The following is a 13147-nucleotide window of genomic DNA, read 5'->3' on the forward strand; positions in this document are numbered from 1 at the left end:
TCCAGGAGGCGAGTATATTTTATTTTATAAAGACGATTATAGTAGTGGACAACCCTGTTAAAATTCTTCAATGCTTTTATTTATCAAAAACACCCTTGAATGTGTTAAAGATTTTTTATTTATTTTTGCTTATCCAAACTGGTTCACAATTGTAATTTTATAGCTGCTAGAGCATTGTTTTTTTCTGATAGAGGGTCAAATCTCCTGCAGATGGGGGGAAAAAAAATTACCCGCCACCACCACTAGGTGGAGCTTTGTAGCCAATTGTATATTTATGCCCTTCTCTAAATGTTAGACATGTTAAAGGGTTTGGCACAAAAGTCTGAAGTCATTCTATGTGACTGCAAACTTGTAAATCCTCCCGACACGCGCTGTCAGAACTTGTCAGTACCGGGGGCTTGGGCTTCTAGCCACATTCCAACTAGAGGTGCGCGGTCTCGCTCAATACAAGTGTACTGAGCGAGGCATCAGAGAATCCTGCCTGCACCGTGCATAAAGTAACTGCAGACTTTCCTGCCAAACCTGGATAAACCTTTTACGGGCAGTATGCCGCAGGCACATAAACTAATAATTATACCTTTTTGCTAAGTGTAATCTCTATTTTTGATTTCTCTTGGCAAAAAGACATATTTATTTACCAGCGCAGGATTTAGAGCTGCAAAAAGATCTTTCTCACATTTAATCAAATTTTGTTACTGTCAAATCAGCAGCTCTGCACAGAGTTAAATGAGGGATACAAACTAAACTTCCAGAACCAGATAACGTCTAATGCCATATTCACAGACCAGTTAGGGGTCTCCCATTACGAGACTGTCATGGTTTTGCTCGGAGGCCTGTGGATAGTCCTTGTATCTTGGACCGGGACTCACTGATATGTGAATATGTCATTAGGTGCATGTGTAGAGACCAAAGAAAATATTGCAAATATCAAAAATCTGAAATGCATTGAAAAAGAATCTCGTTGATGCACAGCCATATATAAAGCATATTTCCAGCCCTGTGGTCGGTACCAATTTTATTTGCGAAGCTGAAAAAGTCTCAAGTGTTTAGACGTTTTGTGAAAACATTGCCGAGCCATCAGGTAAGTTCAGCGCTGATCTCTAGCTGGGTTGGGCCTACATTTGTGTGCTGAGATGTGTTTGGAGAGTGACCACAGTGACATTGTAGATGCCTGACAATGCACATATTGACATGATTTGTGGATTTATGAGCCTCAAGAGACAGGTTTTGGTTCCTTCGGTTTAGCCAGTTGATGCCACCCTTTAGGCCAGAGCTCCACGGTGACACCAATGATGTGTAGTAAGATTGCAGCATTGCCGCAGCTCCGGGGGACTTTGTGATTTTGGCTTGTGACTGTCCTGTAAGAAAGTATTGAAGTCCCAGCGAGTCACAATAATTCCATGATTTTATAGCTAATCACTGTCATACTTCCCCTAAACCCGATCAAGTAGATTGCACAAAATGTCCTAAGACGTTGCCAGAGATGGTGACTTTTCCATTGTCTGTAAGCTCCCTTCATTTTACAGCACGTGATTCATGGCTAAGAGATAAATTAGAAATTCCTGATGTCATAAGAGCCGTGAATTAAAATGAATGCCTTAGGCTTCTTTCACACTAGCGTCGGAATCTCCCCGTCGCAATGCATCGGGGAGAGATTCCGACGCTAGCGTTTGCTGCATTGCACAATGGGTGCAGCGGATGCATTTTTCCGGCGCATCCGCTGCCCCATTGTAAGGTGGGGGCGGAGTTCCGTCTGCGCATGCGCGGTCGGAAAAAGCGGTCCGTCGGGAGAAAAAAACGTTACATGTAGGGTTTTTTTCTCCCAACGGTCCGCCAAAGCACGACGGATGCGAAGTGTGCCAATCCGTCGCAAATGCGTCGTCAGTAGAAGTCTATGGGGAAAAAACGCATCCTGCAAGCACTTTTGCAGGATGCGTGTTTTCTGTAAAACGACGCATTGTGACGGATTTTAAAAAACGCTAGTGTGAAAGTAGCCTTAATTGCTTATAGTCTGCCTATGGTTGTCCTTTATGGGCACAGTTGTATATACCCCAAACCTCCACAATGTGACGTTTGCTCATGTCCCCTCTCTTACCCCATTATGCATTTCTGCATCGTTTCGTACAGGTTTCAGGCATCATATCCTTCTTATACAGTCATGAAGCCCATTAGAAATAACCAGTTATAAATGTTTTAGTATCAAAACAGGGAGAAGGGCAAATAGGGTAAAAGGAATAAAAATGGATGTTTACAGTATCCAGGACAAGCATGTCACAAATATCAAGTACACATATCAATGATAGATGTATGTGATCCATAGTAAACGGCACCCCAGAATATGAACAAGTACTAGTACCTTAATAGATTGCGGTAACAGGATCACTGTGGCGTGCCCGTCACCCCGATGCGCGTTTCGGTCAAAAGACCTTTCTGTAGTCACAAAGCCCTAATTATTTACATCAGTATTCGATGAAACCCGCCACCCCTGTAAAGTGAGAAACAACCCTGCTATACTCACAACCAACAGGGTAAAGAATTTATATTGTAGAAAGTCCCTTCTAATCTGGCGGCTATATCCATGGAATCCCCGGCTCTGGAGGACTTCAGTCTTTTATTTCTTTTCTTTCCTTGTAAGGATCACCTGCCTCAACGATCTGCTGGTCTCCAAAACCAGAAGAAAGGTCTACTGTAGTTATGTCCACAAGAACCATAATAAATCCATGTGCTTGGAGGTTTTGGGTTACTGGCTAGCGATTTACCTTTCCGCACTTTTTCGGACATAGACCCTACATATCACTCTGCACCCTTGTGGATAAGCAGTGATGGGCATTAGTGCAGTGGTGTTTTAATCTGCAGCTTATGGGTGGTACATTTTACATTTTGTCCTTAGTTTGTAAATCTGCCCATAGGCAACTTTTGAGGGAACAATAAAAAAAAAAAAAAATCCGGAAAAAACAAATTGCACATTTTTCATTAGTAGGGTTTACGTTCTCCTAAGTATAGGTGCACCTTGTGTGGCCTCTGTTGGGCATCTATACACTCAGGCGGTATACACCGGACAGTGACCACAGGCTGGATGGGCATCCCACCGCCATACGAACTTGTCCTATACAGTGAAAGTGTCTGTGGCAAAGGGAACGTTAAAATACGCTCCAGGAACAACTCAAACACACTGTGCAGTTGGGTTAAGAATTTTATTGTTTTTTGAATGGTTACATACGAGATTTCCGCCAGTCGGCTCTCCAGATCATCCCCAATAGTTTATATATAGAAGTCACTATCGCTGGCAACACTTTTGCTAGAGAAGAATGTGAAAGGTATGTGTATGTAAAAATGTAAAAAAAAAAATATCATTGATCAAACAATCATAGCCTATCAGACCTATACACGAGTTCAGTCAGGGGCTGAAAGCAAATGATGCTACATAAAATCCCATTGCACTAGTGACTTCCACAGTGTCCTATCCCTGTATTCCTTTTTTTCTTGTCCCACAAACTACATACTCAATCAGTATTGTAAATGAGTGTGAGGGACTTCTAGTCTTAATATTCTGTTATACCCAGGGCTGTGGAGTCGGTAAGCCAAACTCTGACTACTCAATTTCCATGACACCAACTCCAACTTCACCAAAATGGGCTCCAACTCCGACGCCACCGCTCTGCCAGGGCCAAACCTCCGACTCCCGACTTCTCAATTCCCATGACTCCGACTTCACCAAAATGGGCTCCGACTCCACGACTCCGGCGCCACAGCTCTGCCAGGGCACAGCTCTGCCAGGGCTGTGTAGTCTGTAAGCCAAACCTCCGACTCCCAACTTCTCAATTCCCATGACACCGACTCCGACTTCACCAAAATGGGCTCCGACTCCACGACTCCGGCGCCACAGCTCTGCCAGGGCACAGCTCTGCCAGGGCTGTGTAGTCTGTAAGCCAAACCTCCGACTCCCAACTTCTCAATTCCCATGACACCGACACCGACTCCGACTTCACCAAAATGGGCTCCGACTCCACGACTCCGGCGCCACAGCTCTGCCAGGGCTGTGTAGTCTGTAAGCCAAACCTCCGACTCCCGACTTCTCAATTCCCATGACTCCGACTCCACCCAAATGGACTCCGACTCCACAGCCCTGGTTTTATACCGCACCCTCTCAGCTGATGACTCACGTCTTGCCTATTTCTTTACCTCTTTAACTTGTTAATTATAGTTGATTTTTCCAGAAGTCCTTTCCTTCCAACCTAAGATACAGCCCCCTTCTTTTGGACCCATGTGGACAGTAGAGGCTCAGAGCATGGCTGTAGTAAAAGTTTAAGGAGTTGCCTTGTCAGTAAAAAAAAAAAACTTTATGTAATTTTTTGCTACTGATAACTTTTTTTTTTTTTGTCTTTTATTTACTTTTTGAAAATTTAGAAACATGGAAAACTAACCAGCTGCACCGGATGCAAAGCTCAATGCAGAATTTTCGACATGACTCAGTGCATTGGATCAAACGGACACATGGAGCCGTACTGCTCAACGACGTGTATGAATTCCCACAAAGCAAAATATGCAAAGCCCCCTCCGCCGCCCCCGCCGATTCAGAGTATCATTCCTCCTCATCGTAAGTTTGTCACGCCGAACTGAAGTTACAGTGATTTAAAGTCTTTCAATCAGATTTCAAAGTAGCAAAGTGTTATTTAATGTGCCGTGACGCACTATTTTGGTGGGGTTTTTTCCTCCTCTTTTAGGGTATATTCACACATTGCTTTCTTTTTGCGTTTTCCCGGAATATAAAAAACGCAACATTTTACAGTACCAGCAAAGTGAATGAGCTTTCCGAAATCGCATGCACACGCTGCTTGTTTTTCCTTGCAGATTTGAAGCAATTTCATATCTGCAGCTTGTCGATTCTTTCAGCGTTTTTCCAGCTCTTTTTCACCCAAATGAATGAGAAAAATGCTCATATTTTAGTGTTTTTCCCGTCAACACTCTATTTGCAGATTTTTCTGCCGCAAATACTTGAACAAGTGCACATCCCATAACATTTTAATGTAAATGCTGGCAATTTTAATCTGCAACACTGTTTTTTTTTATTTATTTTTTTTATTTGAAACCTAACTTTTTTAAAAAGAAAACAAAACTTTTTTAATTTTGTCATTTTTCTTGTCAATTTGTAGCAGGAATAATCTGTCATTTTTGTAAAAGAAACTCCTTACCTCAGTATCAAGCCACAATGCCTGATGGAAAACTGTACAACTTCTGTAGCTCTGGATGTGTCGCTAAGTTCCAGGTTTGTCGAAATATTTTATTTATTATTTACGTAGTTTGCAAATTAGTGTTTATGCCATCGACACTTATCCCCAGTGTGCAGACTGATAAGTTTAAAATCTCGTTACTACTTTTATGGGAAGGACAACAAAAAATAATGTTGGTAATTCTTAAATTTAGTTCTTTACTCATATGTTTTAGGTGTGTTTTTAATTTATTTTTAAATAATTAAATCAAACATGGTGAAATGAGCAGCAGATTAAAGGAACCTGCAGGGTAATACATGCCGCCCAAACCGCAGTCAGCACGAATCAGTGCCTGGCTACACAATGGCAGTCAGGTATATTTTTCTCTGAAACACTCTGGCATTTTAGAGAAAACATAGTTCAAAGATCCTGCTGAGGACTATAGGGAGAAACCTGACTAGTCCACCGCTGCCTCGGGCTGTCCCGACGCCATTGCAGGTTATTGACCGGTATAGTTTCCGGTCGTATCTTCTTACTATACATACTGGGCCGTGACGAATATAGATAGATCGATAGATATTCTACATGCGGGCCAAGACTTCCTGCAATCTGTACATTTACCAGCAGGGGGCGCAGTCCTAATCGGTGATATGGTAATGACAAGCAGGTGCCATAAATCCAGAGCACTGGAAGGAAATGCCCCAGATTTAGGCTATGTGCACATGTAGGAAATGTGGTGCAGAATTTTCTGCACTAAATCTGCATCTCCTGGCATAATCCGCAGGTGCGTTTTTTGTGCGTTTTTTGTGTGCAGATTTTACCACTGTGGATTTCTATAATGGAGGTGTGCGGAAACGCTGCAGAACTGCACAAAAGAAGTGACATGCACTTCTTTGAAATCTGCAGCGTTTCTGCGCAGATTTTTCTGCACCATGTGCACAGCTTTTTTTTTTCACATTGATTTACATTGTACTGTAAATCACAGTGCAGTTCTGCAGCAGAAAAATCTGCTGCAGTTCTGCACTAAATCTGCATCGTGTGCACATACCCTTATGGTGCTTCTTGTTCCTTTTGCTAGGCGAGATTTCTGCAGACATAGGCCACCTTTGCATCACTGTCTTATGATAAAATTCTGGTGTTGTGTCTTGTAATGAACATTGTGAGACCCGATTACTCCTCTAAGAGAAAGTACATTTTGTGTAAAACTAATTTTTTTAACTTCCTTTATTTTAGACTCTCACCATGCAGTCTTCTACTAACGGCCAGCATGTCAGTGACATTCAGTTGAAATGCAATTACTGTAAAAATGTGTTTTCCTCTAAACCAGTAACACTGGAGTGGGAGGTAAGTAACTCGTCACATGTAAATCGCTTAGTGAGAAGGGGTTTCTTGTGTAGTAGCGGGACTTTGTTCTTAGATATATAAAGTTAGTTCTCGTTATTTTAATTGGCTTATTTAGTTCTGCTGAATGCAGCAGAGATAACATTGGTGCATACCATGGGAGAGAAGCAGGATCTCGGTTTAATGAAACTGCACACACTCCAGGAATAACGTGTGCCACTTCCAAAGAAAGAGAATCTGTATGTCCATAGAAAAGAATGCGGATTGGCACATACCGTCCCGTGCAACAAAATCCTTTATTGTGGCATCATCATACCAACCGCATCATGATGACCTTTTGAAGCGCAATGTAAGCATGAAACGATCGTCATCTGTATTTGCTCCACTGTTTTATCTGCCTGCTGTTGGTATGAAGATGCCACAATAAAGGATTTTGTTGCACGGGACGGTATGTGCCAATCCACTTTCTTTTCTATGGACATAACATTGGTGCAACCTGTGCAGGCACACGAGGCCACGACTGCCTCCGAAGCAGCAAGCTGCTGTGATCAGACACACAAACTGGTGCATTGTAAAAAATGATTGCAAAGGACCCATCTATGATTCTTGCATAAGATCCCTGTCATCATGCAGTCAACCAAGGGCGGACACAGGCAGATTTATTTATAGGATTAATAGCTTTCTATGTATATCTTTAAAGGGATTGTTCGGTCTGTTGCTGAAAGTCTGACTTCAGACTTCTGAATCTTCTTCAGTGTGTGCACCACACGCTGTCTGGATTCTTCGGTGTCGTCAGCAAGATCTGGCGGAGTAGAGTTTGGTGTTAATTGGTAATGATTGTATTTTGTCTACATGTTACCGTGTTGTCAATTTATATTTTTTTGCAGAAAAAAGTTCACCAGTTCTGCAGTTCAATCTGCTGTGAAGACTATAAAAAGCTGCACTGCATCGTTACTTTCTGTGAATACTGTCAGGAAGAGAAAACCTTACATGACACCATGAAATTCTCCGGCGTCAAGAGGCCGTTCTGCAGCGAAGGTTTGTTTCTGCTATAAACGTGTAATGAGAAAGAGGGAAAATCAGATTTTGTACTTTTGTGGGGTGTTTTTTGTAAGATGATTGGTATTTTAAAAGCAATTGTGTGTATTAAGATGTCGCTCCTTTACAGGTTGTAAACTGCTATATAAACAGGATTTTGCAAAGCGGCTGGGACTGAAATGTGTCACCTGCAACTACTGCTTTCAGATGTGCAGAAGAGGAGCAACAAAGGAGTTTGACGGCAAGATAAGAGATTTCTGCACTGAGGATTGCAGTAAAAAGTTTCAAGATTGGTATTACAAGGTAACAGGAGCTGAGGGGGTGTACTAATGAGCTCGGAACCTAATGGTTGAAGCTTATCTAATGTTTTAAAAGTAATTGCAAATATCTTGAACAATTTTTTTTCCTGGGTTTCCAGAGAAGAATGAAATGATCTGTTTCTATATTTCAGGCAGCGAGATGTGACTGCTGTAGAACTCAAGGGACGCTCAAGGAGAAAGTCCAGTGGCGAGGAACCATAAAAAACTTCTGTGACCAGCACTGCTTACTGCGCTTCTACAGTCAGCAGAATGAGCCCAATATGACCACTCAGAAGGGCCCGGAAAATATGTATTTTGGTAGGTTGCTTCTTTAGATACATGTTGGTTTATGTCTGCCGCTCCTACACATAGTTGTGATATTGGCGATTATTACTATATTTAAGCAGCTGAGGTAGATAAGCTATCTTGTAGATGACAGATTTCTCTTAATACGTTGCTACAAATTGTTTCAATAGTGATTTGGTCAACTCCGAATATTGCTGAAAATTGCGATGGAATGAATACCGTAAAGGCTGAGTTGACCTAATCTAAAACCGAACCCATACATGACAGTGGTGTGCTCTCACTGGAGGGCCTTCATTCATTTCCTATCACATCTCATGTACACCTTAAGGGGTTGCCCAGTCTTAGAAGAAAAGTCTGCTGTCACTTTGTGACTGCAGATAGCCGAATCATGACCATGAATTATGCACACTCGGCTGCAGGTGAGCGGTCACATTACAGCATGTATGCGATTTGCATATTTATAGTCACATGTCAGCCAGACTCTATTCTCTGATGAGTGAAGCTTGGTGAGACTAGTCTACATGTGACCAATAGCATATTTGCTGTAATGTGAACCATGACTGGGTTAGATGAAGGTATAGAGCGATAATATATATTCTTCAAATCTCTCAGAAATAAAAAATATATATGTATGAGGTTTAGATATATCTCATTTTCTGGAATTATTTCTGACTATTGTATGTTTCTTTATAGATCAAGGTTCTCAAGCTTCACGACCAAGACCTACGGTATATATGCCACTTTTTTGTGTGTAGAGATTGTATGCGTCACTTGGTGCACATATTATATATACATATTATAATATAATCAAAACTATTTTTCTCTTTCAGGGTTCAAATTCGTCCTGCTCACCAGCAGCACCTAAAGACATGAAGAACAAGGCTGTGCTGTGCAAGCCGTTGTCTATGACGAAGGCCACCTACTGTAAACCTCATATGCAGGCCAAGTCTTGCCAGACAGGTATTGTAATCTGATCCCTTTAAAGCCAAGTAGACAGTGTTTCACCTTGTTATATGACTTCACTAACCGCAGTTAGTGATGCTACCTAGCTAGTGTCAGCCATGTGCTGTTGGCTATTGTGTGTGCAGACCATAATGACGCGTGTAACGGTGTGTGCCGGCATTTTCTGCCTCTAGTATTTAGTACCTAAGCGTGCCTAAGATGCACATCGCTCCCTGCTGTGCTTGCTGCACCTCAGTGACGTTTCTGCCTCATTGTTTAGATCTTCCCAGTACTTGGTACTTTTATTTGAAGGCTTTGATCTTGTGTAGTGTGAAGAGCATACTAAAAGTTTTTCCTTTTACTTTTTTTTTTTTTTTTTAGAAGAAGAATTGGATGCAAATACAAAGTATGTTCCAGTGCCTATTCCTGTCCCTGTATATATCCCGGTGCCTATGAATCTCTACAGTCAAAAAGTACCAGCCCCTGCTCCATTACCTTTACCAGTAAGTGAATGGACTCAGAATAGTTCACAAATTACAATCATAAATATGTATCTTTTTATGATGTAATTTATGAATGGGGGTGAAGCTTATCACACATATCAAAAAGTCTTAAATTCATTTATTAAAAAAAATATTTTTTTATGATAGGTCCCAGTCCCGGTTCTGGTGCCGGCTGATTTGGACAAAATAAAGGAACTACATGAAGAACTTTGCAGTAAAGACGTAGCATTAAAGATAGAAGATGATTTAAAGTCTGAAGACCTTAAAGGGGAAGAAACAGATGACTCCGTATTACTGATAGAAGATGTTTCCGAGGACAAGAAGATAAAGGATGAACACCGACTGGACTGTAAAGTATTTAAGCAAGAAGACACAATCTGGCACAATCTAATTAAAGATGAAGAAAAACCAGAGACAAATTCATTAAAAGAAGAAGACTTGATAGAAGACGAAGTAGAGGAAATTGCAGAAGATGAAATAAAAGAAGTTGAAGAAATAACAGAAGACGAAATAAAAGAAGTAGAAGGTGAAATAAAAGAAGTAGACGAAATAGAAGATGAAATAAAAGAAGGAGACGAAATAGAAGATGAAATAAAAGAAGTAGACGAAATAGAAGATGAAATAAAAGAAGTAGACGAAATAGAAGAAGACGAAATAAAAGAAGTAGACGAAATAGAAGAAGACGAAATAAAAGAAGTAGACGAAATAGAAGAAGACGAAATAAAAGAAGTAGACGAAATAGAAGAAGACGAAATAAAAGAAGTAGACGAAATAGAAGAAGACGAAATAAAAGAAGTAGACGAAATAGAAGAAGACGAAATAAAAGAAGTAGACGAAATAGAAGAAGACGAAATAAAAGAAGTAGACGAACTAGAAGAAGACGAAATAAAAGAAGTAGACGAAATAGAAGACGAAATAAAAGAAGTAGACGAAATAGAAGAAGACGAAATAAAAGAAGTAGACGAAATAGAAGAAGACGAAATAAAAGAAGTAGAAATAGAAGATGATGAAGTAAAAGAAGAAGAAATAGTAGTAAAGGAAGATGCGGAAGAGGAGAATAATAAAGTGGATTTTCTGTTGATTGACAGCCCTTTGCCGTCTATTGAATCTGATGTGCTGGAAACAACAATTGCCGAAGATAAATTAGAATGTGGCACAGGTATGATGTGGGCCATTTTTTGCATAAATAGTGAATTTTTCTGTAGTATATATTTTTTATTTATTTCTATATTTTTTTATTATTAGATGAAGATAGTCTCAATGCAAATGATTCTACAAACTGCACCGCAGAGAGTCCAGCAGGCCTGTCAGATTTGCCATATGAGCCAGAACTTGATCTTGAAATAGACTTCCCAAGGGGTAAGGTGCAATTTGATCTTCATATACTACAGGTCATAATGATTTCGGTGTGCTGAGTCCTAATATCCATGTCTGTTGAGCAGATCGAAATGTTTTGTGTTTTCATAGTTCTGTAATGACACAAAGCTACGTGGTTGTTTAGTGCTCTTTACGGACGATGGTCTTAAGTTGCAAGCTGACTTGGACAAACCTGAGTGTTTGGGCATCCACCTGATAGACAAGATTTGTGGTTAAATCTAACGTTATTCACCTGGGCACTAATGTGCAGACACCAAACTGTACTGGACTGAGGAGGCTAAACTAATGCTAGTTAGTAATGGTGTTATTACTTCTCTGTCCCATGCATCTTTTAATACAATATTCTGCTGGTCACCGCAGCTGATTGACATTGCATGCTGTCACTAAGTCCTTGATTTACAAGTACACCCAGATCCTTCTCTACAAGTGATCCTCCTAGTTTTACTTCATTTAGAACATAACCTTGGAAAAAAATTCTGCCAAGTAAGATTGCTTCCAAAAATAGAAGTGTTAATAGTTTATTTTTATCAAATAACAAAATGCAGAACTAATGAACAAAAGAGAGATCTAAATAAAATCAATATTTGGAGTGATCACTCTTTTCTTTCCTTGAAAATTACATCAAAGCAACAATCTTCTAGGTACACTGGTGCTCAGAACTCAGCAGTTAGGTTGTTCCAAACATCTTGGAGAACAAGCCACAGATCTTCTGCTGCTGTCACTTGTGCAAATCCTTCTGTCTCTTCATGCAATCCCAGACAGACTTGATGTTGATGTGTATGTTTGGGGTTGTTGTCCTTTTGCAGAATAAATTTTGAGTTAATCAAATGCTTCGCTGATGGCATTACGTGATGGATAAGTATCTGCCCTGTGTTTCTTTATCGCCTCTCATTTGGGGACACAGGAGCCATGGGTGTATGCTGCTGCCACTAGGAGGCTGACACTATGCAAATAAAAAAGTTAGCTCCTCCTCTGCAGTGTACACCCCACCGACTGGCATTATGCACTTCAGTTTAGCTTCGTGTCAGTAGGAGGTGGTCTTTCATTAGACCCTTATCTACCTCAATGTGCGTCGTTTCTTTTCAGGTTTTTCCGGATGGGATACAGGGTGAGCAGTCACACCTGTATTCCCACAAGGCGGACTATGAGTACGGCATGTACTGCCACCCCGTATCCTCATAGATCCCTCTCCAGGACCAAGATCCTAGCACACAAGCGTGCTTAGAAGTCCAGTCCTGGCTCTGTCCCCCACCCACTCGCCCACCAGAGCCTGTCGGTTGGAGGCGACGAGGACGTCCACCACCAGCTCCCATGGACGTCTGATACCTTCCCAAGGTTTGAGGTTAGTAACGGACAGCGTGGGATGATTTTAGGTGAGTATACTTCCCGGGGGTCCCTTGTTTTCAGTTTTCCAGGCCACCTTTTTGGCCTGGTCAGCGTGCCCTAAAGGGGTCCCAGTATTCAGCAGGGGTCCTCGCAGCACTTTTCCCCATTCCCTGCGCGGTGATCCTGTCTGGCGCGGCGGTTTTCTGCCAGCCGCGCTACCTTTCCTGCACCTAGCACCACCGCGGCCCCCCGGCGGTCGCCTTTCTTCCTAATTCAGGCCCCGGCTTCCTCCGGGGACTACTTGCGGCGCGGCCGTCTTCTCTGATACATCAGCCTGCGGCAGCGCCCCCTCCCCTCCTCTCCCCCTTTCTATGCGGCGGCCTCGCAGGCTGCCGCGCCGCTCTCCTCCCAGCCAATTGGCGCCAGCACCGCGGCCTTTTCCTCCGGTCGCCGGCTCTTAATTTAGGCCCCGGCTTTTTCCGGGGCCTACTTCCGGCGTTACGCCCACCGGCAGCAGCGCTTCCCGTATATGCGGCAGGCTGCCGCGCCTTTAACTCCGGGCAGCGCCTGCACCGCGGTGCTTCTCCGGTGGTCGCCGGCTTCTAATTTAGGCCCCGGCTTTTCCCGGGGCCTACTTCTGGTTTTACGCCCACCGGCAGCAACGCTTCCCGTGTGCCGCGCCTTTAATTCTGGGCAGCGCCTGCACCGCGGTGCTTCTCTAATTTAGGCCCCGGCTTTTCCCGGGGCCTACTTCCGGCGATGCCGCTCCGCCCACTTTCCCTTTACTCGGGCGGGCTTTTTCCCC

The 13147-nt window shown here is 42.4% G+C and overlaps 1 protein-coding gene across 1 annotated transcript in view; it reads left to right on the forward strand.

Annotated features, from left to right (window-relative positions):
- Positions 1-13147, forward strand: part of ZMYM2 (zinc finger MYM-type containing 2) — a 122427-nt gene that overhangs the window by 81635 nt on the left and 27645 nt on the right. Inside the window, exons 6-16 of the mRNA XM_069759095.1 lie at positions 4408-4597; positions 5154-5266; positions 6444-6554; positions 7439-7589; positions 7720-7892; positions 8041-8206; positions 8888-8922; positions 9025-9154; positions 9518-9639; positions 9787-10798; positions 10885-10998. Of these exons, the coding sequence (XP_069615196.1) occupies positions 4408-4597; positions 5154-5266; positions 6444-6554; positions 7439-7589; positions 7720-7892; positions 8041-8206; positions 8888-8922; positions 9025-9154; positions 9518-9639; positions 9787-10798; positions 10885-10998 (2317 nt within the window). The remainder of the gene's footprint in view (positions 1-4407; positions 4598-5153; positions 5267-6443; positions 6555-7438; positions 7590-7719; positions 7893-8040; positions 8207-8887; positions 8923-9024; positions 9155-9517; positions 9640-9786; positions 10799-10884; positions 10999-13147) is intronic.

The sequence above is a fragment of the Ranitomeya imitator genome, chromosome 3 (assembly GCF_032444005.1).
Source record: "Ranitomeya imitator isolate aRanImi1 chromosome 3, aRanImi1.pri, whole genome shotgun sequence".
NCBI classification, from domain to species: domain Eukaryota; kingdom Metazoa; phylum Chordata; class Amphibia; order Anura; family Dendrobatidae; genus Ranitomeya; species Ranitomeya imitator.